This window comes from Podarcis melisellensis (genome assembly GCF_964234715.1).
Source record: "Podarcis melisellensis genome assembly, chromosome: 6".
Classification (NCBI taxonomy): domain Eukaryota; kingdom Metazoa; phylum Chordata; class Lepidosauria; order Squamata; family Lacertidae; genus Podarcis; species Podarcis melisellensis.
Genome location: NC_138538.1, coordinates 56,489,090 through 56,515,382, shown reverse-complemented (window position 1 = coordinate 56,515,382; position 26,293 = coordinate 56,489,090). Strand labels below are relative to the sequence as shown.

The following is a 26,293-nucleotide window of genomic DNA, read 5'->3' as shown; positions in this document are numbered from 1 at the left end:
TCATAACATTGGCTGCAAATTAAGGTAGCTATTCTGATGTGTGGGTGGTGGTGGTGGGAATTATACATCATGAATGTCTATTATTTGGTTATGCTAATTCTATTTCAGAACACCCAGGGGGATCATTGTCCTCAGTCTAGCGCTGGACTACAAATGGTAGGTGGCAAGAGCCTGTCCCAAGCTGGCCTTAGATGAGATAAAAACGAAACGCCAATTGTGCAATGCGTTCATTTCCCATTTTCCTTTTTCCCTGTTAGGGAGTACAGGAAGAATGTGTGCAACTGAAGTCTAAGATTGAGTTGTTTGTGGGCACATGCAAACCCCTGGTAGAGCTATTAGCACAGCCTGCAGAGTTTGATTTCATACTAGCTTCACATCAAGGGAACATGCTGTTTTAAGAAACAATTCTCCCCTTGAACAGCATACAGGCTTCATCATGCACTGTGTTTTATCTGAGCCATGCATACCTGTTGAAACAGTTCAGACAAAGAGATCAACGAGTGGGAGCAACTTCAAAAGCCTATCACAAACACTCTGGCAGGTCCCTGGGGCCTAGCCTTAGAATTGTCACCGTAGTATAGAAACTGTAGGAGGAGAGAGCATTTGTCTGTGCTCATAACAGAGGGAAACAAGAGGGTGGAAAGGCGTGTTGAGAATACAGATTGTTCCTGGTGGTTTTGTTGATGCGTTTTCTTTTCATATCTAAAGGACACAAACCGCTCAGCCAGGTCTCCCTGTATAGCACTAGGCCTTGTGTAGCCATTGTCTGATGGCTTGCTCGCTGTGGCTGAGGAGCTGCCGAGTGCTACCATCGTGGTAGCTGAAAATCTCTGGTATCGGATAGCTCCCCTGCATCACAAGTCAGTTCTACATCTGTCAAAATCCATCCAGTCCTGAAGTGGCAAAGAGATGCCAGTTTTGAGGGCCTGTGGCGTGTTAAGATGATGTATCCAGCATCACACAGGCAATTGCTGTTGACATCCCTAGCAAGACCTGACAATAACATGTTGGAAAGCCTCCTGCAGCTAGTATATTATTAGCTACATAAAGATGAGGTTGTAAAATAGATTTTCTCCTCAGTTCTATGCAAATAATAAAATTCAACCAAGCCGAAAAGAATTTTCTGTTTCTTGGAGAAGCACAATTAATTAAGAAGCTCACAATGTTTCAGTTGGAAATATTTTTTTCTACAACTAGCTTTCCTGTAAGCAGAATTGCTTTGTCAAAGTTTTGCTGCTTCTTGCTTGATCAGAAGCTAACTGCAACTATGCAGTAGGGTGGTGCAACCTCTCTTGCTTAGGGAGCTCTGTCCCTTTTGGGTGCATGCCATTATCTTTTCAAAAGATTTACATTCTTCTACAAAAAAGATGGGGAATGTGCCAGCAGATGCAGCACAGTAACATGGCAAGCCTCTACATCCTGTTGTTTCCTCTTACCCCCACAAGAACTTCTCAGGAGCTGACTGGTCCCCTCTTTCCCAGTGACCAACCAAAAGCCTCTGGCTAGACCTTAAGCATATGAAAGCAGTCCTCTCTACTGCTGTTACTCACTAGCAACTGGTCCTTGGAGGCATTTGAACCTAGAGCAGAGCTTTTCAAGCTCTGTCTCACAACACGTTAGTGTGTCAGCTGCAATGTGTAGGTGTGTCGTGTGAATGCTCCCTGCGTTCCCCAAGGGGCTGGAAAGGGGTTAGTTTAACCTCCAGTTTGCCAGCAAAACTGAATTGCCGTAGTCGCAAAAAGATGCATGTCTAAAATGTTTGTCACCAAGAATAAAAGTTTGGAAAGCTCTGACCTAGAGATTGCCTATAGCCACCATCATCATCACCACTAGTAATTGTTCACAGAGTTATTCTACAGTGGTCTGTCTAATCTTTTAAAGCCATCTAAGTTAGCGCTTGTTGCATCTTGTCAACAAATTCCAAAAGTTATTCTTTATGAGAAGAATGTTCTTTTGTCTGTCCTGGACCAACTGCTAATGGGTCTCTTTGCTGAATCCCGATAAGCAGGAAACTATCCACTTTCTCCCCACCAAGCACAAATCTTACATTTTTTTTTCATGAAAGGACCCCAAATGCTAGATCCAATCATTTGTTGGAAACATGTTTCATCTTTAGCAGCACTGTGGTTGTACTTTGTTAAGTTGAAAAATATAATTCAGCTGGTAACTGCATATCAATGCAGATATGGAGAGCTCTACTTCTTTCTTCCCTCCAACAAGAGGACCATTCACTTATTCTCGCTCTCCGTGTCCTGGGGAAACCCAGCCCAATGGGAGGGGTATAAATAATGTTGTTGTTGTTACCAACCAGTTACCCATCCATGAGGACTTGTCATTTTATCCCATAGCGGTGAAGTTTGCTCAGGAATCTACTGAAGAACTATCCGTGGCAGAAACCATGTTGATTCTTAAATGATCTTTTAATAATGCTCTCTACCAGTTGACCTGGCCCAGATGATAAGCTAACTAACTTCCAATTTGCATGATCCTGCTCCCTTTTTAAAAGTGCTACATTAGACTATAGTAGCAAATAGCTAATGCCATCTAACTTTACAAGAACATTGAGAGTCAACATGGCGCTCTCCAGATGTTGCACACTACTATTTCTATCAGCCCTAGCCAGAGTGACTAATGGTTAGGGAAGGTAGGAAGTACAGTGCACAACAACTACCCCTTCCCAAGCACTTCATTTCTTGGCCGCTCTGAGTTCTTTACACTCCCTCCCTGGAAGTTCAGGCACAAGTCTCTGTCCTACATCTTCCACTGTTGACTATATGCAGTGAATTTATTCAATTTTGCTGCTTTAATCACTCTTCACCCATTTGTTTTCTAGCAACCCAAATAGCTTTGTTCAGTTTCCTGCTTCTGATGAATTTTAGAGATTTTTTTTTAAAAAAACTTTGTCTCACTTAATTTATTGTCAAGTTATATTTGAGAAAGTTAGATTCCTTTTCTAAAGGAAGCTTGCTGTTTTTTAAAAAAACAACTTCCTGAATGTATCAACGACACAGACCTCTTTATAGACATCATACTTCTATTGGTATACATCCTTGGTGTGTGTATCATTATGGTCTAAATGAACCTTCAAAACATTTGAGAGATTTGATCTTCTTAAATCTCAACTAGTTCTCTCATTGTTTAGAATTCTTCCTCTGCAACTAAGACACTATATACTGTACTTGTTTGGAATAACAACTTTCAGCTTGGCTGTTTGAAGCCCTAGAATGTCACCTACTGCCTAATGACTGAACAAATGCAACTGAAGATGTTTCGTAAAAATGCATTACTTGATTGCTGCCACCCCAGAACTTGTATTAATATTGTCACTCAACCTAAGTTGGGGTGTTTTTGGCGGGGGTGGGGTGGGGATGAGCTGCTATGAGGATGAAAGACAGGATTAGTTAGCCTTAAGTGCAGAACTAGATTTTGCTTTCCATTCTTTCTTGTAAAAGTAGAACACTGGCACTTAATTATTCAAAATGAACACCAATATTAAGGTGTTAAATGTTCTGACAGCAGATTGAAACAATATTATTTACATGTGACTTTTATATATAAAGAAACTTTATTTTTTTAAAAAAAATTAAATAGTCTCTAACCCTTAACTGCACAGTAAGCATATGCATTACAGGAGGAAACAAAGGCAGAGCTCTGCTCACACGACACCATGCAAGTACAATGCCAGGAACTTCTTGAATGTGTCTGGTTGATAGCCATGTATTCCAGCTGGAATCTGTAGGGGGGAAATTTTGGATTTTCAATGTCTGTCATACACATTAATACAGCAATACATTTCACTGTGCTCAAATACCATCTTAAGTTTATTCTCATCCTGTCCCTTCCCTGAAACAAAGGAAAGGAAGTAATTTCTTGAAGAGGATATAAAAAGGATTCAAACAACTTAAGGTTTTGTTGTTGTTTTTTTTACTTTTGGATATCCTGAAGAGATGTTGTCAGAACCAGGCTCTAATCAGCCAACATGCCCTTGAGTGTGGCATTATCGTTAAGGCATCTGTGCATGCCTGTTACGATGTTACGTGTACTTTTACAATGATACACACTGGTCATTTCTGCTTGTAATGCACTCTAAGTAATCACATGGGTGCTGGGCATGAAGCACCTCAGTGCTACTGAGAGTCTAACTTAATGATGTTCAGGATGCCCCCTATTCTAGGTTCAGAGAATTAATATGTTGCCTTTTAGTCTCCAAGCTTTTCTGTCTAAACTATAAAGCTAGACCGAGTTCCTGCGGCAGCAAGTCATTCTACCTTCATCAACATACCCGGACAACTTTCTTCTTGATTACTGGACGACTCCTGAAATCCTCATACAGATGATCTGCATCCATCCAGGCCAGGTTTTTAACACCGTTGCTAGAGTCTAGATCTGTTGTATTCAACTGGAACACCAGGAAATGGAAGCGTTGGCCATCTGTAGCTACAGTCTGCACAACAATGGGGTTCTCCAGGACCCTGGGCTCATCCTGGAAATCGGCATGAGAGGGAAGTGTGAAATAAGAAGCCATAGGATAAGCTCCGTTGGTCAAGAGAAACGCTGTACAGTATTAAAAAGAAGAATACTGCCTATTTTATAACTGGGTGAAACCGGGAATGGGTTCAATTCTTAATTTGTTAATGAAATAAAGATAAAAAGGCACACAGTGTGGCTGTATCAGGTGGTTAACTTGTGGCCCTCCAGGTGCAGTTGCACTGCAATTCCCATCATCCTTACCAGCGGAGTCCAACCACCCTTAATGAGCCACAGATTCCCCCATCCCTGATTTACTCTTAAGCTTTGCCACCCGAATGTACTTGAAAACATGTAAAGTTGTCTGTCCACATGTGGATAACTGGGGATAGAAGGTAGCGCAGGAAAGGGTCACAATGGATGGTAGAAAGATGCTAGACAGCAGCGCAAACATCTGGCCAGGAAAACATTTTGGGTTGATAAGACAGGCTAGCAAGACAGAGAACTACAATTATGTCTGATTTTAGTTTGGGGGAAGAAGTGGCACCTACTTGGAGGGTTTGCCAGAGGCCAAGCCAAACCTCAACAAAAGCTGCAGGACTTGAGGACAATCTGTGACAGCTCTCCATGCTCATAAATTCAAATACCAACTATCAGCTTAAAAAGCTGCTTCAATCCCATTGGGCTTTTTTCCTCTTCTGTTCAGGTACCAGACATTTACCAGACTATTATTTATTCAGTATTTTATATGAGAAACTCATGTTGAATAGAGTACCATGACGCCCACAACTGACCTAGAATTCAATCAAGGCTTTTCAGTTAGACTACTGGATGACAAGGACCATACAACTTAGCAACAAGAATTTGTTTTCCTACATCAGTCAGTCCCCAACAATCCCACACTCCCTGTGGACAGCAGAAATGGAAAGTGCCAGCTTTTTAGGGGTTTTTTTAATGCAACTTATGGATCACAATACCACAGTGTCCTAGCACTGCCAAAACCCCAACTCTGAAACACACCAAGCTTCCATGTGGATTTGCCCATGGAAGGTTAGAGAGCAAAGCACAGAAGGAGCTTCAGCAAACTTTTGCCTCTGAGTCAGGAACAGCAGCTAGCATGGTGACCATTAATGGAATGATTGGACGAATAGAAGCAACTAACTGCCATCTCCTAATTTGGACAGCATATGCCATAGTTTTCCTACAAAAATCTTAATACTCACCCCATATAGCTCCTTTGCTTTGGCCAGAGCATTCCCAAAAGCAAACATTATCATTTTCGCCTGAAGCTGTGGTGGCCTCATTTTACGTACGGTGTCATACTGAGCAATGTACACAGTGTGAGGATAAGGGTATGGGTACCCTTCTCGGAAACCTAAAGCACAATTCAGGTGATAGTTAGAACTATTTCACAACTCATTGCTCAAGAAGAAGACAATTTCTAAAGTGCAATTAAGAAACCTGACATTTTAGTGTGTTGACTTCAACCCCCTATTCTCACATATGCCATCTGATACAATCTCATCCATAACAAATTAACTTCTGTGAAAATGATTTTTTTTTCTTAATCCTCCAAGCTCTAGGAAATTCACCTGTATCATTTTTTATGTCATATGCATGAACTTCTTGAAGGTCAATTGTAGGCAAAACAGGGTAGAAGGTTTCTAAAGTGTGGTTTTCAGTGGCTAATATCTCATCTTTGGAGGCTATAGGCCGTAGAAGGTTCGTTGCATTCAAAATCTTCCCGTGGGGACCACGAACCTGAAGTAGAACAGATTCTGTAAAGGAAACAGTGGACTGTAAATAGATCCTTCCTCACTAGAACTATGCTGACGCTATCAGCTGACCCATATGAATACCATTCCGAAAATACTCTTGTAATCCACTAGCACGGGGCAATCTCTTTTTCTGTTTGGACAGCAGGTACTAGCACTCTCCTATTCATGCTTCCTCCCATGTTGAGCAAAAGAAGACCTTCACCACTTCCCATGAATATGCATAGCTAAATCTACAAGTCATCATTGAGTGATTGTGGATACCTCCCATATACTTACTTAGGGGAGCTTACTGTTGTATTCTTGGAACCATCAGTTTCCAGAAAATGTAATGGCACGCCCTTGGCTAGGAAAGGAACCTAGGCTAGTGTGGATGTCAATGAAACATGGTATATTTTCTATAAAGGGTTTCTGCCCTCCAAGACTGAGAGCAAGTGAAATCAGTCACTACAGGGACTGGGTAGATGGTCAGCAGATCAAGCTAAGGAAATCAATTGGTTCATGATCAAAATTAAGATCATGTTTTTTGATCAAGCTCTATTATTTTCAGGAACACAAGTCCCAAATGCTTTGAGAACATAAACTACCAATACGTATTTTACAGAAATGTCCTGTTAAAGACTCAGCATTTATATCAAATGTGCACATTTTTCAAGTTTACAGTAAAGAACAGTCCCCTCTAATTTCAGAAGAGCTATAAAAGCCGTTTTGTTGCAGCAGCACAGCTCTAACAAATAATGTTACTTGTATAACACTGGCTCTATAGTAGGGGTAGGAAACTTGTGACCTGCCAGATGTTGTCAGGACTCCCATCAGTTCCCAGCCAGACTGGCCAACAGTGGGGGATGATGGGAATTAGCTCTATCGGATTTTCTCTATCCTTCTACTTATTCCCTTTTTGTTAACCTACAGAAAAAGGCTCATGACATAGAAGATCTTGTGATTTTACCTCAAGGGCACTCTTTCTGATGCTAAGCTGTGGACCTTATAATCTTTCTACAGAACCTTCCTTATAAACAAAATACTTATTTTGACTTGTTTGTTAGAATCCCACACATTTCCTCCAATCTGGATCCCAAGATGGCTTACAAAAAAGATGGATATATAAAAACTAGAAACAGAATCCAAATAATAAATAAATAAAAATCACCAATAAAATTCCATAAGCTTCCGAGCAAACAGATCATATGCCTTTATTTCTTAATGGTGAGGGCTGACCATATTTCCCCAAGAAGGAGCCACCACTGCCCTGTCCCACCACGCTCCACAGGGGTGTGGCCATAAGCAGGGCTTCTCCAGCTGACCTTAATGCAATATGGTGGACAGTACAGGGAGAGGTGTTCTTTTAGACAATTCTACTGGGATAAAGAGACATACCTCGTTCCCATGCAGCTGCCACTCTGTTGTCTTGAGCAAACATTCTTTTACCCAATAAGGGGAATTTGGCTGTCATCGTCCTGCATAAGTGTAGCAAGTCTTCTAAAAGTACAGGGCTTCAGAACAAAAAAAATAACTGGACATTAATTTGTAAGTATTATAACATTTGCAATTGGCTAAAGGCATGCATGTTCAGGCTCAACTGTGTGTTACACTTCACACTATGTTTCCAACCAGTGTTCAGAATTTGCTATGTGTGTTTTGCACCTGACTATTGGCCACTTGTGACTAAGTGAAGATGTCAGGTGCCATCCTGGTGCCCAGACATCGCCCTCATCAGGCGGTGGATGCCTGGGGATCCTCGGAACTGGACTGTTTCCACACACTAGCAACATATCCTGTAGAATTCTGCCCATTATATTTTATCTGCACAATCAGAATGAATTTCAGAAACCAAAAAGTTGTATTGAAAAATACAACTTTTGAGTCGTCTGCCCCGCAAATGGCAACTAGACATTCCCTTTTGGCAAACGGAACGCTGGTTTAGGGAGTCATTTGGTGCCTAGCTTATGTATCTGAGTTCCTAACACTGTTCCCAACCACCCACGTCGAGCTGGAAGGTCTGCAGCAGGCTCCTACTCACCCTCACTTGCATGTGAGTGGAAATTCCCTGTACTTGAACACGTTAATGGTCAGGGACTAGGGGGAGTGCTATGCATGCAAATACACTGAAGACCATTCATGTGTTCAGCCAAATGCCTTAACACAACTTCAAATTATAGTTACAGTTAATTATACATAGGATAGTACACCAGGTATTCATTATTAAGAATGCCAGGAATCAATAATTAAGCCAATCAGTGTTACCGGCAATCATCTGGAAACAATATTGTGCAAAGGCATAAGCAGAGCTACATTAAAATAGTTCTGTGCGAAAGGTAACTCATTCTATGGCAAGTCTCCTTTTGCATAATTTGTTCTACTTCTAGTCATGGGCGATGACTGGAGGCACGAATGCAGGTGGAGAGAGTTAATTTTTATTATTAGATATTAGATATTTATCAGCAGTAGGTTCAAAACAGTAATTTCTTCTTACAAGGTGTAATTAATTTATGGAATCCATTGCCATTAAGACCACTAGCCAAATTAATGAAGGCTAGGTTAGGTCTATCAGCAGCTATTGGCAAGGCAAGCAGGCTAGATCCCTATCTCCCCCACCCCTCAAATCACCAAATTTGACAGGCAGGAGCAGTGGCAGCACTTTGAAGCCCCAATGATCCACCATGCTCTCTGCATGCACTGGTGATCAGATGTGCTTGCACAGAACCAGTGGTCTTTAAAGGGGTCTCTGCAAGCACCTAAGATCAGCTGCTTGTTGAAACTTGAAAAGAGCCACGCAGGCTTTGCAGGAGCTGCCAATGATGAAAATCAGTAGAGCCTGCAACCCCCTTTTTTGGAACAGTCACATCTTTACTGACCAATAGGACAAGTAGACATAGCTTGGCTAAAAGTCTTGCAGGGCAAATTGAGAGGCTATACTCAGTCTTAAGCCAACCACTGGCTTAAGAAAACTTCCTGATTCATAGCCAATGTACCTCCAAAGCTAGTTGCTGGGAGAGTGGCATTCCCTTTATGCTGAGTTTGTGAGCTTCCCAGAGGCATCTGATTGGCCAGAGTCAATAGCAGGACATTGGACTAGTTGGATTTTGGGTGTGATCTTCTTATGTCCTTAAGTATGGTTAATAACCTACACTACTGCCCAATAGGTTCTGAATGTTTTAGCAGTCATTCCTCAATCTTTCTTAGCCAGTCACTAGAAACTCATTTTAAATACATGTTAAGATTCTAAAGTGAATTCTGCACTTATACAGAATCAAAGAACATACACAACATTATCCATAAGCTGTTCTCATTCAGAACAAAGGTGCAGAAGTAATTATTCTTCAAATCCCTCCTTAATACACAGATTTTCTATGAAGCCTTTGGCACACACCCCTCAATGCTTAACTGTAACAAACCCAACTGCATGCAACCAAAATCATCATCCATTCCTGTCTCCCCCATGTCAGATTTTTGACTGCAAGCTAAATAGGGCAGAAACCTGTCCTTATGTACTCTGTAGAACACCTCACACACATCTGAGATGCAGTAATAAAAAAGTAAACTTCCTAGTTTTTAATTTAAACACATACAAAGGCCAAGAGTACAGAATCAGTCTACATGGAACATCTCAGGACAGTTCCCCAAACACTTGATAGTGAAAGCATGCTTTTTCTGAATTAAAACTGGACAGCACATTTGATTCTTACAGCCCCAAAAGTTGACTTTTTAGGGTGTATGGAAAACTAACTGCCTGTATCTCTGCATGAATCACTGCTCTGCAAGGAGGCATAAACTGATCCAGGCTGTTAGTTCTGCTGTATTTGTCAGCACACTGTTTGCTAACTGCCTTATTAAAAGAATAAAATATATAAGCTGTTATGACAATTTCAGAAATGGTCCCAAACAATGGAACAACAAAAAAGGAAACTTGAGCCAAAGACTTACCAATAGGTTTCTCTAGGTACATCCTCCTCACTGCTACCCCAGAGGCGTGCATGATAAATGGCATTCTGGACTCTCTCATCCTGGTTTTCACATTGATTAGCTGGGTCATTGATTATGCTAAGTATTCGCGGAGGTAAACCTTGTGTCAGCTTTGTCTTGGTTAGCCACAATGCTTGCTTTACACCTTCAAGTAAAATAATATATTACCAGTGAGCATCTTTAGTACTGCACCTTGCACTTCAATCACTCTTACACAAGAACAAGGACTTTTCCACCATTCTTTTTAAGATTTGGAGCGGGGCGGGGGAGCTTAGAGACAAAATGGAGCAGAAAACCAAGACCACCTTATAAATGCTGCATGCATTGCAGTCAATTACTTAACAAAACCTGGACAAGTATAGATAAGTTGGCACAAGGTGGCCCAACAAGTTTGTGTCCATTAATTTGCAGTTCCCGCCTTCTTATAACTACCACCTTTAACAGTATTTATGCTTCCCAAATACTGGGCTTTTCTTTGCAAATAACGATTATGATGCTGGGCAAGATAAAGCAAGTAACAAATTTATTAAATAATTTTACATTGGGGCATCTGCCTGAGAGAAGAACCATGTGACTGTGCTAGCCTCCTAGGCTGGCCACTGTCACCTGCTCTGCTCCGATGTGGAGTGCTTCTGGGAAAGGCCTGCTTTTTAGCAAGAACAAGACAGCCAGCAGTGCCACATCAGCGAGGAGACAGCTTGTCACCTAGGAAGCCAAAATCTCCATAAAGGCAGAGCTATAGAACTGTGCCATTAAGAACAGCCCCTTTAAAAACTTGTACATAAGCTCCCTTTCCCCTCCCGTGCTGTTGCTGTATGCCTTTTTTTAAACTGAGACTGTCCACTCGGAGAGCCTTTTCTAAGCTGCAGGACTGGGTGTCCATGCCATTAATTGAGCGCTCCTCGAATGCCTGATCTGCATAACCCAAGCTCAGCTTGTCACTTCGCAGGCACCAACCTCTGGCCGGTCTCTTCCTTCCACCGCCCCCTGCATCGCCTGCACTCGAGGAGTCCAAGCCATCCTGACACCCAACACCCCGAAGCTGGCCAGCCTTCCTCGCCCACCGCCCACCAGCCTCGGTCAGCGCGGGCCCCGCAGGCAGCCCTCACCTTCCAGCACGCGAGTCCGCTGGTGGAAGACGTAGCAGGGCCGCTGCTTGTAAGTGGGCATCTCCTCCAGGCGGGGGCCGCCGTCGTGCCAGGGGTCGTGCCACCCGCGCTCCCACTTGGGGTGACGGGGCTTGGCCAGCCATGGCACGCGGTGCAGCTTCCCCTCGTACGTCACCACGTCGAGCTCGGGAAGCTGCTCCCGCACCGGAGGCACTTTGCGTAAGTACCAAGGCAACGGCGCGCCCGGCGGCGGCCCGCGCACCGTCCACGGGGTGCGGGGCAGCGGTTCCCGAGGACGCTTCGGCCCGTAGGTGAATTTGGCGCGGCGCTGCCCGCAGAGCGCCCAGCACTGCGCCCGCTGGGCGGGCAGCCGTACAGCCAGCATCGCTGCCTCCACTCCACGTCGCCGAGTCCCCCCGCAGACACCTCACCGCCCGCTGGCGGCGGCAGCCATTTTCTTTCCGCCTCCGAAGCGCATGCCGGGTAGAGGGGCGGGGCTATGTTGTGATGGACAGCGGGCCGCTTCCCCACCGCGCAAACTCGGCGCTCGTCTGGGCCCGGCGTGGGAAGGAAGCGGGTCGGGGCTTCGCCGTTGAGGGGACCGACGGTGGCTCTCCCTGCCCATGACGCAGCCGGTGGAAGCGCCTCCAGTTCCCTCAAGGGCAGAAGAACAGCGTCCCGCCTCGCAACGTGGCGACTAATCCTGCCCTTTTCTCCAGGGGACACGCCGCTTTCGCAACGGAGGGGCATTGCCATAATTGCACGGCGCTTGTTGCACTTGGAGCCCACCAGCTCCGGGCGGTGTGCATGGTTCTCCCGCGTCCTCATTTAACCCCCACAACAACTACCACCACCTGCGATTAAAGCACCTTTGACTGCCCCCGCCGCAGTTCTCACGTTTTGCATGCGAAAGGTCTTGGGTTCACTCCTTCCCGTTTCCAGGTAGGGCATCGCTGCTGGAAGCGCTGGAGGGTGGCATCAGGGGCTGAGCTTGGTGGCCCCCCATGGCTTGGTGTAGAGCAGCTTCCATATGGGGGAGATCGAGGGGCGCTGAGCCTGCAGAGAGAGAGAGGCTCCTTGTTCATGGGCTGCCAATGATTTTGGTCACAAGCCAAAGTCCAAATAATTCGATTAGTTTCTTCTGCCCCTCATGTCATTATTTATAGCGTTTATATCCCCCCCCCAAAAGTATCTCAAGGCGGCATACACAGTTCTACTCATTTAATCCCCACAACAACCCTCTAGGTAAGAAAATTTTAAAAAGTCCTTCCAGTAGCACCTTAGAGACCAACTAAGTTCTTCAGAAGTGTGCATGCACACGAAAGCTCATACCAATAACAAACTTAGTTGGTCTCTAAGGTGCTACTGGAAGGATTTTGTTTATTTTGTTTTGACTATGGCAGACCAACACGGCTACCTACCTGTAACTAGAACCTCTAAGGTAAATTAGGCTGAGAGGCAATGACAGGCCTACAGACATGTACACTACAGGGCATCATATCTTTCTCATTATTTACTTCATTTATACCCTATCCCTCTTCTAGGGCAGCATATATGATATGCTCACAACAGCCACTGTCTCCTCACAACAGCCCTGTAAGTTAGGTGGCAGGGAGGGTGATGGGGCCAAGATCACCCAGTGAGCTTTGTGAATAAGCAGGGATTTGAACCTGGGTGTCCCTTCCTGGTCACATTACCTTATACAAGGCCAGCCCACGCCACACACCTTTAGGTAGTTTTGCCTCTGACCTACCAAGCATGGTCAGAGGCAGCAGCACAACACAGGAAAGTAGGCAGGATTGTGGACCCGAATTTAAGCTATAGTCAGAACCACACAACTTCCTTTTCTTGATGTGCCACCGCCATCAATGTTTGCAACATTAATGGGACTGGTCAAATAATAACCCTCCCAGCATTGCTTAGTGAAAAACGGGACATAGAAAACTGCCTTACAAGTCAGAGCCATTGGTCCATCTAGCTCAATATTTTTTGCACTGAGCATCTCTCCAGTGTTCCAAACAAGGGACTTTCTCAGCTTACCTGTAAATACCAATGGCTGAACTTGGGATCATTTGCAAACAGCTCTTGTCCCTCCCTCACATTAACATTCTGACTAGAAATCTCAAGAACAACTTACCTTGTGAATATGTGCTAATGAAAATATTAATTGATTCTATCCATTTCCTGCCTTTTTGTTTAAAAAGCTGATAATGTTAATATGGAGTGTAACTGATCAAGGATGTAATTTATCAAGACTGTCCCTGGAAAATATGGGAAGTTGGCATATATTGTTAATGGTGCTTAATACGACTCCCAGAAACCTCCTGGCCTGTACATTTTGATCTTAATAACTGGATGAAATGAAGGTCAGCATCCTGTTCTCACAGTGGCCAGCCAAATGTCTTTGGAAAGGACACGAGTGCCACAATACTCCTTGCTCATGTTTCCCAGCAAGTGCTATTTAGAAATATGCAGCCAATGATACTGGAGGTAGAACACAGCCGTCATGATTAGTGGCAATCAATAGTCTTATCTTGCATGAGTTTGTCTAAACCTGTTTGTAAAGTTGGTGGCCATTACTGTACTCATTTTGATGTAAGGCAAGGTGCATAGACATCTGTAGGCACAACCCCCATATGGCTCTTAGCTAGTTTGTGAATGCATCCAGATTGGATTTTTTAATGTAAATGTGTACATGTAAAACTGTTAGCCTCCCCTGATTATGTAACTTCAAGAGAGTCCAGCAAGATGGTTTTTCCTAAAACAACTAAACTACATTATACGAAAGGATGACATACTGAACTCTGATCAGGTTTACAGAGGTTTAGCTCCCAAAACATACTGGGGACAGGATCCATAGCCTCGACATTTTCGCTGTTGGGACAACAGATTTTACATTCCCTTTGACGCCTTTGCTTCTGTAGAGAGTTGGGAGGAGGAAAAATGACCTGTTAAACCTGTTCCTGCACCATCAATCCAAAGCAAAGTATGATGCTGTAGAAGGTTACAGTTGATTACCTGTGTATATCATTTCCCATTAAAAAATCCTGAAGCAAAATAACAAATACTGTAGTAACATACCAAAACTTAAAAATAACAATATTCCAAAAATAGATTAAAAACAGATATAAGTGTTAAATTTAACAATATTTATGTACTACTTGGTTGTAACAGAATTTCTTAAGAGGTTTACAAGTAATAACATTATCAATAAAATATGAAGTGCTTCCAAGCAAGGAATTCAGCTATAATGTGCTAAAATACATGTTGGTTGTGGTAGGGACAGATCATCTCCATCCAGCAGTTTGAAACTGAGTGTTATATTTTCTAGATAATGGATGATAGTGAAGATGACTGGCTGTCTCTCAAGCCCAAAGAGCCATTGCCATCCCAGTGCTGTGGTAGTGGCTGCAAACCTTGTGTCTATGACACGTATCAGGAAGAGCTGGAGCAGTGGGAAAAGGCCAAGGCAAAAAAAGACAGAAGCCTCCTGACAAGGAAGAAACAGCAAGTAGAAATCTTAAAATTATGTTAATATTTCATCTGGGTCCTACCCCCCCCTTGTAAATAGATCCCATTGATTTCAAATTGATCTACTGTACGTTCAGGTATATCTGTTTAGGCTGCAATCCTAACCCCACACACCTGGGAGTAAGCCCCACTGAATTAAGTTGGCCTTATTTCTGAGGAGACATGGTTAAGACATGGTTACTTTGCAGTTACTTTCCAAAACAGTATTTTGTCCTTTTTATATCTAATTAGAAGTTTAATATGAGTATGTTTCAAAAAGTTTATGTCTTTGACGTGTTTCTCTCTTGCCAGCCTCTTGAATGCAGAATTATTAGAAAAAGTGTTTTATAACAATAATCAAATTTCCCACTTTTAAATATTTGTAATTATAGTTTGCTACCATATTGTCTTCCCAATAAGTCTTGCAAGTATTTTTGCTCCTATAAAAAGCAGTAAAATATGTAAGCTTAATTATCATTACATTTTAAATGCAAGAAAATATATAGTAATTCATGCAGGAGAATACATTCCTTTCTAGCATCTCTCATATTGATGAACATCACAACTTGCTCATAATTCAGTTTTATCCCATTGTGCCATCTGGGCTTTCTCCAATTCTGTTAACGCACCTCAAGCACCCAACAACTGAGGGCAAGCACAAATCTCTTTAAAATATGATGTTGCTTATTGGAGTAATACCTGAGAAAGGATGCTAGGAACTGAGGTGCCGATCCCATTGAGACTAAGCCCCATTGAATGCAATGGGTCCTACTTCAGCCTAAAAACGCATAGGGTTGTGAAATGCATGCTGGGAAAATGAGAACAAGGAAATGAAGAAACAAAGAGAAATGCTTTTTTTTATTTGAAATGATAGATATTAGGGTTCAAGCCTGCTTGGAAGCCCTTTCCATTGGCCTGGAAGCCATTTTGATGTGCCAGGGCTAAGGCTTAGGCACATGCTCAGAGGTGCTTTCCTTTATTATTACTTATTCCAAATCTGAAGTCTTGAGACTTCAATCAAATTCAGGGGCCACAGAATGAATGGCTCACGTGCCCTGAAAAAGATAAAACGTGTCTTGAACAAATTGGTAATGCAAAATTTGCTTCTAAAGATTGCCTGGAGGCCCGAATAAGCTATTCTCTTCACTGGATCTTTGTACTGTGTGAAGCTTCGCTCATGTAATTCTTGCAGACATGGAACTGTTAAAAGCGCTGGAGTTTTGCAAAGGAAGAAAGACGGCAGCCCTAGTGGGAGGTCTAGAGAAAAATAAGAAATTGCTTTTGAGAGAGACTGCAAACTAAGGAGGAATGCCCATCCGTTCCTTGAGATAGGTAGAAAATTACCTCCTAGATGGCCTTCCATCATCTTTTGGGAGTGCTATTACTATTTCTGTGTGGACATACCTTTAGTTTCTCACCTTCTAAAATCATTATCAGCATATTGTTATGGTCATAATTGTAAAAAAGGCAAGCAGATTAAAATGGGGCTTCAAAAATAATTACTTACTGAATTAACACTTTATTGAGACCAGATGTATTCAGTCTTTAAAATTTGTGTGTGTGGCAGGGTGTGTATGTTTTGCAGTAACATGTTTCACCATGGCAGAATTCACTCACATTTTTTTTAAGAAAAGAAAAGGGGGTGGCATTGCTTAACCTTGTAATTATTTATTGTTGCTTTTGCAGTGTAGTAATTCAGAACTAACTCCAGAAACGTTTACAGCTTTCATCATAAGCTCTGTGGATCAGCTGACAGAGGACACTTACCAGTATAAATTTGAATTGCCTGGAAATAGCAGCCTAGGGTTGAGTTTGGGACAACATATTGTGCTAAGGTACTGTACCAAGTCTCTAGTTAAACAGGCCTCAGTATGTGATTTAACTTGCTTTTTGTTGTTGTTGAGCTACAAAGATTTCATGCCAAGTAAATCATAATTTCTGTGCTCCCAGATTGGCTCTGTTGAAAGAACTTGTGAGCTCACTGAGCTTATTAACCTTGTTAATTTTATGGTATATGCCACCCTACACTTGCTTTTCCTTCCATTTTATTTGTATTGGAGGCAGAAAAATTAAGTGTGGGTAAGAAAGCCAATTTGCAGAAACGGAAAGGGTGAAAAGCAAATGTGTATTGGAATGATCGTCACGTACCAACACATAGGGACAGTATATTAACTTTCCCCCCTGAGGAAGCTATGCCCATTGCAGTACAGAGCCACCTTTCATATTATTTATGTTATGAGTTACCTTTGTATCCCACCCTTCCTCTAAGATAGGCATGGCCAAACTCGGCTCCCCAGTTGTTTTGGGACTACAATTCCCATCATCCCTGACCACTGGTCCTGTTAGCTAGGGATGATGGGAGTTGTAGTCCCAAAACATTTGGAGGGCCGAGTTTGGCCATGCCTGCTCTAAGGTATGTGGGAACATTTTGCCCTCCCAGTAACTCTGTGAAATAAGTTAGAGTGACTGATCAAAGTTGCCCAAGTGAACCTTATAACTGAGTGATGGTGCAGTCTCTAGATTCTGTGGTCCAACACCAACACCCTGACCATAATATCTTTCTTTTTAAAAAATTGTTTATTTGGCTTTTCAGATTAAAATTATACAATCACGTATCCAACCTACAACATAAAAACAAGATTCCAAAGAATCTCCTGGACTTCCCCCCTCCCCTTTGTTGGAGGACCATAATATCACACTGAGCATCTAACCAAGATGCCTGATTCCCACTGAAAACAGATTAATAAAGCTGCTGTTGGCAACTGTTAGAGTTCACTATATATCCTCCCCATCACTGTAACAGCTAGATGCCTCACAAAACTTCATTAAGGATAAAAGAATTGACTATTCTGAGTTGAAACGTTGTCTGTTGTTGATGTGCAATTGATTGGCAGTGGAAGCCAGGAGGTACATTGCTTCCCAAGTCATTTTTGGACTTTTAAGATGACTGTGATTCAGTTTCTATAAACTGGGTGAGGTTGCCAGCACCATGACAGGAGCATGGTTCATTCTGGGCTCCTTCCAACACATGTAGGAATACAAATGGATTAAGCCTAGGAGTAGTATCATTGACCTCTGTGCAACATTTGTGAGATAGGTCTGATTTTGCATGACTTTCAGTTATTCTTTCTGCACATTTAGTTGGGAGCATTCCCAAATTCAAAATTTTATGAGTGTGGGATGTTGTTTGTTAATATTATTTCCATGTATTCACTATCTGTCCAAGACCATTTATAATCCCCGCTTAGTATAGTTCTATAATTCCCTTACTTTGTGAGTAACATAGCTATATTGCACAAAACAGCTAGGCTGGCCATGTAGCTCATCTGGCCCCAGGAAAGGGAAAGATTGTTAAGGGAGGTGTGTGACAGAGAAATCTGAGGTTATTTCAATGCCTTGAATCTCTGTGATTTCACTGCAAAATGGGAGGGAATGATCTATTGTCTGGCTTGGCAAAGGACAGCCCATGGGGAAGGAGGAAGGATACCTGCAGTGCTTTTCAGGCAGCAGCCTTTGCTGAGAGAGCAGTACTTTGCTGACAGGAATTGTAAGGGATTCAGATCAGGGTTCCCTTCCTCTATCTTTCTTTCTTTCTCTCTTTTTTCCTTCCTCAGAGGACTAGTGAATGGTTTGGAGGTTCAGAGAGCCTATACTCCAATTACTCCTGTGAATGCTGAAGGGTACTTTGAAGTTTTAATAAAGGTAAATAGCGGCCTTTGTTCTATAGATTAACAGCTTGACGTAGGAATCATGTCATCTTCTAGGCCAGCTGAGTGCTTAGCTTTGTACTTTAATAACTAGAGGCCTGCAGTCAAAGATTTGGCTTGTTAGTCCTAATCAATATGTGGAATTCTGCCCCCCTCCCTCGCTCTGAAGTAAAGACGGGGCTACTCATGCAGCGAGATGAGGTGGTAGACTGGGGTGACGGGATTCTGGGTAGTACCATTTCAGAAACTTCCTGCAAGTAAAAAAATGACATGTACTACATGGAGCACTGCCTTTTGAGGCACATTCAAGGGGGCTTTTCCTGTGGCAGCCTGCCACATATGGAACTCCCTGCCGCAAGAGATTAGGTTATCTTCCTCTCTGTTTGTGTTCTGTTGGCATTTTATGCCTATTTTTAGAGAAACAACCACACCACGATTCTTTGGTTCTGCTGTTGCTTAATTCTTGTTTATTTATTGTTAGCTCTGGCTCTCCATGCCTCCCTGTTTCATGACGCTGTGTTTAGACCTAGTTGGTTTTGGTATTTGTTTTAATAACATGTTATTTTACTGTTGTTGTTATTTTTATGGCTGTTTACACCTTGTTAACATCTTTGAGCAACTCCATTTCCAAAGGGGAAAGCAGAATGCAAGGGTTTCCCCCCCCCCCATAAATAAGTACAACTTTCCCTAATCCATAGTTTTCTACATGCAGTGAGCTTTCAACGCAAGGGAGAATCTTAAAATGCGTCCCCACCCTACCTCCCATCTGAATAGTTTCTGTCCATTTTACCCCGTCATTCTGCCGTATGTATAGACTGCACCCAAGTCAATCAAGTTGACAGCTCAACAGGCTTTACTTCATGGTTAAGCCAAGTTGTTCTTAGAGAAGGGCATCTACTTGGTGCATGTTGGGCTGCAGCATTTTGTCCTTGTGAAGGGTTTTGTGATGATGAGGTGGGGGAGTAAAAGGGTTGAGGATGGCTCATCTGTCATTTTGGACAATATGGAGCCATCTATACAGGATCCATCTTTGTGCCTATATTAGTAGTCATCTGTTACATTGCTATGGTATGTTACAGGCAGTGTAGCCAGAATGACCACAGCAGGAAACTGTAGTAAGTACAGAACCTGCCATTCCATGCTGTGATACAGCTGTAATGTTTTTAGGATCAGTGTCAATCACTGCATAAGGCAATTCTCCTGAGTAAATTCAATGATTTCTCTATGGGATTAAGAGATTTATTGATTGCAGCCTTTGAGTCCTTATGTTCAGAAGGAATGTTGGCAGAGCCTAACAAGGATCAGTGCAAACATAAATAATTATGAGCCTAGGAATATCAAAATCATGTCTATCTTTTTAATCTGTCTTTACACCTTCTCAGGGGAAGATAGATTTCACTGTAAATCTCAAACCTCAAGCACTAGATCTTCCAGGCAGGTCACAGGGACCCATCATTTTGCCCTCTGCTCACCCTCCAGGAATGTGTGCTTTTCAGGGTTTTATCATTGATTGCGTGATAGTTTGAGCATGAATTATACTCCTTTTGAGGTGTGTATAGCTTTTATAAGACACTTGTGGGTGGATCATTTCACCATTATTGTGGCAATTGGAGGGGGAAATGCTACATTTGAGCTGCATTAATAGGTTACCTTTATAGGCTGACTGTGAAATTTTATATATACTTGCTTATTACACACAAGTTTTGCATTTCAATAATAGTAGTAATGATTGTAATAACACCTTCCTTTTATATAGAACCTTTCATCCCAAAAGGAACCATAGTTATTCTCTGGCAGTAACAAAAGAGATGGAACACCCATCGTAAAGCACCCATTTGTATAACTTGGCTTTGTAGATTGTAGTGTATTTCTCACTATTCAGGCAATTTTTGGAAGTACTATATTATTATTATTACTATGCAATCCAAGTGCTGTTCAGACACCCCTGTGTCCCATGATTATGGCGCTGCATTTGTGATACTACAGTTAAGTGCAAGTGAGTGGCGATTTTCTGCGCTTAACCCTCCCTTTGAGTGATTCTATAATGTTATGGTGTTTTTTGGTGTAAAACCTGGCATAGAGGTTTTCTCTTCAGGAGTTTCTCCTGCTCTTCTATTTACAAGAATTCATTACAAACCAGTTTGGTCATTTCCCCATTAGAACGAGGAAGGAACCTATTCGATTCTAAATACATTCTGTCTCCTGTAACCAATCCCTCGCCAAATGGGAAACGTAACTGAAGTCTTCTCTCTCTTCACACCTTGAATTTAACATCCTCTTCTGCCTTCTTCTCACTATGGCTAGAGGTATACCAGCAACTCCACCCTGCCACGGCTCCTAAAGTTTTAACAGCAGCCTGGCATGCAGACATTTATCAGCAATGTCTCCTGAGATGAAGATACGTGATAAGAAAAGCTCCATCTGCTAAAAGGCAATTGTAAAACCAGCAACGACCACCTGTAGCAGCTTGAAGCGTAGCTGTCAACTTTTCCCTTTTCTTGTGAGGAATCCTATTCGGTATAAGGGAATTTCCCTTTAAAAAAGGGACACGTTGGCAGCTATGCCTTGAAGGCTAACGCATATATTGTGGCATAAGCTTTCATGGACTAGAGCCCACTGTAGTGGGTGAAGTTGACTTTAGTCCATGAAATCTTATGCTATAATAAATTCTTAAGTCTTTAAGGTGCTGCAACACACTGTGTTGGTTTTGCTGCAATAGACTCTTCCTCTGGGAATTTTTATCTATGCCAGAGGCATAGGAGCAGAGCCTGTGTAAAGCTGGCCACCTTAAGCATAGCTATCTCTCTTCTTAGAATCATAGAATTGTAGAGCTGGAAGGGACAACAAGGGTCATCTAGTCCAACCCCCTTCAACACAAGAATCTTTTGTCCAGTGTGGGGCTTGAACCCCTGACCCTGAGATTAAGAGTCTCATGCTCTACTGACTGAACCAACTCTGTTCTTTCCTAGATGCAGATGCTTTTTACATTCATTATTGTAGATGCAGATGCTTTTTACATTCATTATTGTAGAGAAAGTATGGTGCTGTGATCAGATTTTTGTGTGATACGTTGTCTTAGCTTGAACTACTTTCACTCCAAACTCATAGATGAAGGAAGCATTAAAAAGGCAGAATATACAAGTCCTGGAACAAATGACCAAAGAGGCATTGTGCACTTGAATTTCACTACTCAGAAAGCTCCCTTTTCCTATAAATGCACAGAGTTCCACAATGAATAAATGATTGCATGTGTTAGGTGCTATTTTGTGTATCTGTTATCGGGTGCAAAGGCTATTTGCAGTCAGAGCAGGTTTTAAAATACCTGAGTGGTTTTATCTGCCACCCAGCTTAGTCAGCACAATCACAATACAAGCAATAGACAATCTTTATTTTGCATACACTTGAGCGAATTAACAAATAATAATGCTAGATTCATAACTCATGTCCCAGATTAATTTAAATCTCTTTGTGCTAGACCTTTAATATATATTTTAAGCGATTTTAAAAATATTTTTTCTGTTCTAGTTTATGAAATTTTATTTGTAGAATATAAACATGAGGCTTTCCTCTCAAAAATGTTTTTGTTTGTTTGTTTGTTTTATGTTTTCTTTACAAGTGCTATGAAGATGGACTCATGTCACAATATGTAAAATCCTGGAAAGAAGGAGATTCGGTTTGTTGGAGAGGACCATTTGGAGGTTTTCCTTATTCAGCCAATCAAGTAAAGTCATGTATATATACTTACACACACACAACCCCCCTCTCAACCCCTTCACTACATAGCAATCACAGGGGAGTTAACAGCATAATATCTAAAAATGTAATATAAAATAAAATGGGCAATACAATACCAATGAGATACAATCAGATGTAGGGCCATTATTACAAGAAGTCAAATACCAAACAGTTGGGTTCCTATTTTTGGTTTCAGGAAATGAGGGGAAAACCATTAGGGTTTAAGGATCAGGGTAGGGTTCTTCAGATTTTCACCACAGTGCTTCAGAGCTTTGACATGGATCTGTGTAGGATGCAATTTCTTTTTAAAAGAACAAGAGGAGAAAATATAGCAGATGATCAAGAATAGAAGTCGAGTCAGATTTAGTATAATTTTATTTTATATTTGATAATTAAGGCTGTAATCCTAAATAGGACGCACTCCCCATTGAACAAAATAGAATTCCATCCCAAGTCAACATACTTAGAATTGTCCTGTTAATATTGCAAACCACAAGAGACAGAACAGATAAACGGTGAAGTCTGAGTCCTTTCTGAGCACTGTCCTCCTACCATGTTTGTTTCATTCCCTCCTGAAGCTTCCTTGTCATCTGAATTTCAATACTGACCATGATTTAGCATGACATGCACTTTCTGGAACAAGCTCATGTCTATTCAAAAAGTTCATTGGGACTTATTGCCAAGTAAAGCTTTCTCAGCTGATCACAGTGGACACGATTACCAAAGGAGAAAAGATAATCCCCGAGTTATGCAGTGTTCACACTTTTTTTATAGGATGAAATGATGAATTGGCGCTGAAATTCAGTTTCTGTTGTAGTGTTTTTCCATTTCCAGTGACTCAGATGTATTTGGCATCTTCTGCTTCATTTTCAGTATGGAGAACTTCTCATGCTTGCTTCTGGTACTGGTCTAGCACCAATGCTTCCTATTCTTCAGTACATAACAGAGAATGAGGATGATGAAACATTTGTAACTTTAGTCGGCTGCTTCAGGAACTTTGAAAATATCTACATGAAGCCTCTTCTTCAAGAGCAATCTCGATTCTGGAACATAAGGGCATTTTATGTATTAAGCCAGGTAATATTCTAATAGGCAATTTTCCCTTCCCAAGGGACAGTGTGACAACCTTCCCCTTGGTTGATGCATGAACCTTCATGCTATATGTATTGCAAGTGGTTCAGTCCTGCACTGAAAATCTTGTCATGTCTAGCCTTCCTAGCTGGGAAAAGGACCATAGCTAGGTAGTAAAGCCCATGTTTGTATGTAGAGCCTTTTGCAGCCCAAGAGCCGCACCCCCTCATATACAGTGTTCCAGGGGCCACATGCCAGGGCTGAGTGGATCCGGAAGCGAAAGCAGCCAGAACAATGGATGTGACTCTTATCTTTGTACAGAAGGCTACCTCTCGGCCAGACAAAAGCCAGTGGTCTCTACCTCCCACCTCTTCTCCTTCCATCCAGGAGAGAAAAACAGGATTAATATAGCTCAAGGCTAATTTAGTATTGGCCGTATGTTTCTCTGAGATGATTTTAAAGTGTCTTATACTTTTGCCTCTTCAGGAACATTCGCTCAAAAATCTGCCTTGGAGCTTTCAAAAAAACACGCACCTTGGTCGAATAAACGAGGACGTGATTAAGAGTATGGTGAACACATGCAGAAGACAACCTTACGTCTTGATATGCGGCTCTGTGACATTTAGTGAAGAGATGGAGAGATCTTTGAAAGCCATTGGTCTTAAAGAAGATTCTTATTTTATATTTTAATGGACTTTAAACAAACAAGGTATCTTTGCTACGAATAATCTTAATCTGCCTTTGGTCAGATGGGATTTTAAAAAAATGTGCCAATCCATCCAAATGCATGCCTTCTGTGTCCTAAGAGTTGGCTAAACAATCCCATGAATGAGCAGATACCACAGCTAGTGATAAAAGCCTGGTTCCACTTGCAGCCAGTTATTCTTGACTGTTTCCAGAAAGTAATTATGGGGAAGCTATTGCTCAGCACCATGGGAATTGTCCTGTGGCATCCCATAGAGCTCCATCTTGTCCCCCATGGCATTTAACATCAGTTTGAAGCTGCTGAGAGCTGTCATCAGGAGATTTGGAGAGAGATGTTATCAGTATGCAGGTGATGCCCAGCTCTATCTTTGTTCCATCTGAATCAGGAGAGCACCTCAGGACTCACACTTAGAAGCAGTGATGGGCTGGATATGAACCAATACACTGAAGCTGAATCCCGATTGCCCATCCCTAGGTGCCCTAGGCACAGTCCAGCAAGAGACTTGTCATATTTAAGCCCCATTGAGAGCAATAATATGGAATTTAGTCATGACTAAGTTTTGCTGAACTGTGGCTAGACTCCACTGCCCACCATTCAAGTTCAGAAGGCCGAATCTTCAGTACAATAAGGAACCAAAAAGAGAGAGCTTCAACTTCACTTTATAACAAAAGGCCTAAATTTGATCTATTTCAGAGCTGAGAGGATATTGATCTGTAGACCGAGGAAACCGGAAACCTTAGCCTGATCTAATTAATACACATAATGGAAAATTGCATTGGGTTTCTGTTGTTAGTCATAGAAGCCTCTTTGAGGGGGAAATACCCCATGATGTTCTACTTTTCTCAGCACAGAACTGAAAAATGAATACATCTACAAAGCTTTGCTTCCAGCGTAGGGAGGGGTCATAGCTTGGTGGTAGCTACATGCTCTGCATACACAAGTTCCCATCACCAGTCTCTGGCATCTTCTCTTAAAAGGAGGAACAATGGTCTGCCTCAGTACCATGCAGATTTATGTTCATATGTGTACATAATGTATGTATTTGTGGCTAAGGTTTAGCCTGTAAAGAATTTACAGTCAAATAAGCTACTGAAAGCTGTTCATGTTAAAAATCATGACCAATCTACGCAGTGCTCAGAAATATAGCACACTACTCCCATCATTTCTTGTGGCATTTAAAATGCTTCCGTAATATGTAAAAATGTCTTCATATACTGTGCAATTCAATTTATCTAAATGGCCTCAGGAGCACAGAAAACATTTGAGTAATCAGACAGCAGATAAAAGAGGATATCATATCCATAAGGTTACACTGATGTGGAGTCACAAGAGAGATGGGTGAACTCAAAACTGAATTAGTAGTATCTGAAGGTGGGAGAATAGGAAGAGGTTCCGCTGTATATAGAAAAATGTAACGCTTTAGCTATGTCACCTTGATTCTTTCCAAATAGACAGTCCTGAATCTTTGGGGAATAATATGATAAGAATCAAGATAATCAATTGCTCCTCTTAATTTCTCTGTTCACATGGAGAACTTGAATCGTACAACCTGACTTTATCCTCTGGCAAGACTGCTTGAACAGGACAGGATTGTATCTTACTCTCCTTGCGCTAGTGCAAAACAGTCACTTAATGGTTGTAGCCTGTTAACTAAATCCCTACTCAAGTTTTCAGTGGATGTATGAGGCGGGAACAGGACAAAGCTTTCTGGCTGCATACCCTATCCTAAGCCCTTGCACCTCCAGGGGCCCTACATAGCAGCCCTTTCTATGTGTTCATTTAAATGCACATAGGTCAGGGTGTGGCCTGAGGAAATGGGCCTATTTCCCTCTCCACACATTCAGTAAACATGTAGGAAAACACATACAGGGATAAATGCTTTACATGGAAACCAAGCCTTACAAGGAACACTAGAAGGAGCTGGGTATGTTTAGCCTGGAAAAGAGGAGACTGGGAGGAGATATGATAGCCATCTTCAAATATCTGAGGGGCTTGGTATCTGGACCAGGATTGAAATATTTAAACAGAGGAAAGCATCAAACCATTAATTCTAGCATGCGGGGGCCACCTAAATTGTATAATTTGGCGTCTCAATGATTGGTATTATTAATTGTATTATAATTTGGCATTGTTATAATGAGGTTGTTATTGGATTGGATTGTTGTAATAGAAAACTAATAAAAATTATTATCAAATATCTGAAGAGCTGTCATAGAAGGTGGCGCAAGGTTGTCTTCTGCTCCACAGGGT

The 26,293-nt window shown here is 41.9% G+C and overlaps 3 protein-coding genes across 3 annotated transcripts in view; 2 read left to right on the top strand and 1 right to left on the bottom strand.

The window, feature by feature from the left end:
• Positions 1-3,546: 3,546 nt before the first annotated feature.
• On the bottom strand, positions 3,547-11,778 carry MRPL37 (mitochondrial ribosomal protein L37). Its single transcript, XM_081915858.1, has 7 exons — positions 11,315-11,778; positions 10,167-10,350; positions 7,620-7,735; positions 6,060-6,245; positions 5,691-5,842; positions 4,283-4,483; positions 3,547-3,733 (listed from the first exon to the last, which is right to left on the bottom strand). Exons 1-7 carry the CDS (start codon positions 11,697-11,699, stop codon positions 3,656-3,658), a joined length of 1,302 nt encoding a protein of 433 aa, XP_081771984.1. The 5' UTR covers positions 11,700-11,778; the 3' UTR covers positions 3,547-3,655.
• An 86-nt stretch (positions 11,779-11,864) lies between these two features.
• CYB5RL (cytochrome b5 reductase like) lies at positions 11,865-26,238 on the top strand. The gene is made up of 7 exons (XM_081915878.1): positions 11,865-12,256; positions 14,646-14,825; positions 16,511-16,659; positions 18,439-18,526; positions 22,148-22,252; positions 23,140-23,343; positions 23,824-26,238. The coding sequence occupies exons 2-7, from the start codon at positions 14,649-14,651 to the stop codon at positions 24,025-24,027; spliced, it is 927 nt and encodes a 308-aa protein (XP_081772004.1). The 5' UTR covers positions 11,865-12,256; positions 14,646-14,648; the 3' UTR covers positions 24,028-26,238.
• The window catches only part of CDCP2 (CUB domain containing protein 2), a 33,978-nt gene continuing 31,653 nt past the window's right edge, over positions 23,969-26,293 (top strand). The window contains exon 1 of the mRNA XM_081915834.1: positions 23,969-24,046. The gene's annotated coding sequence lies outside the window, so the exon portion shown is untranslated. The remainder of the gene's footprint in view (positions 24,047-26,293) is intronic.

Bases quoted from the DNA above. Each gene is read 5' to 3' on its own strand.
- MRPL37 (XM_081915858.1), bottom strand. From the start codon at position 11,699: ATGCTGGCTGTACGGCTGCCCGCCCAGCGGGCGCAGTGCTGGGCGCTC. The intron at 5,843-6,059 runs GTGAATTTCCTA...ATTGTGCTTTAG, and splicing joins TGACATAAAAAATGATACAG to GTTTCCGAGAAGGGTACCCA. The intron at 3,734-4,282 runs GTATGTTGATGA...TCCCCCCTACAG, and splicing joins TCAAGAAGAAAGTTGTCCGG to ATTCCAGCTGGAATACATGG.
- CYB5RL (XM_081915878.1), top strand. From the start codon at position 14,649: ATGGATGATAGTGAAGATGACTGGCTGTCTCTCAAGCCCAAAGAGCCA. The intron at 14,826-16,510 runs GTAGAAATCTTA...TTGCTTTTGCAG, and splicing joins TGACAAGGAAGAAACAGCAA to TGTAGTAATTCAGAACTAAC. The intron at 18,527-22,147 runs GTAAATAGCGGC...TTTCTTTACAAG, and splicing joins ACTTTGAAGTTTTAATAAAG to TGCTATGAAGATGGACTCAT.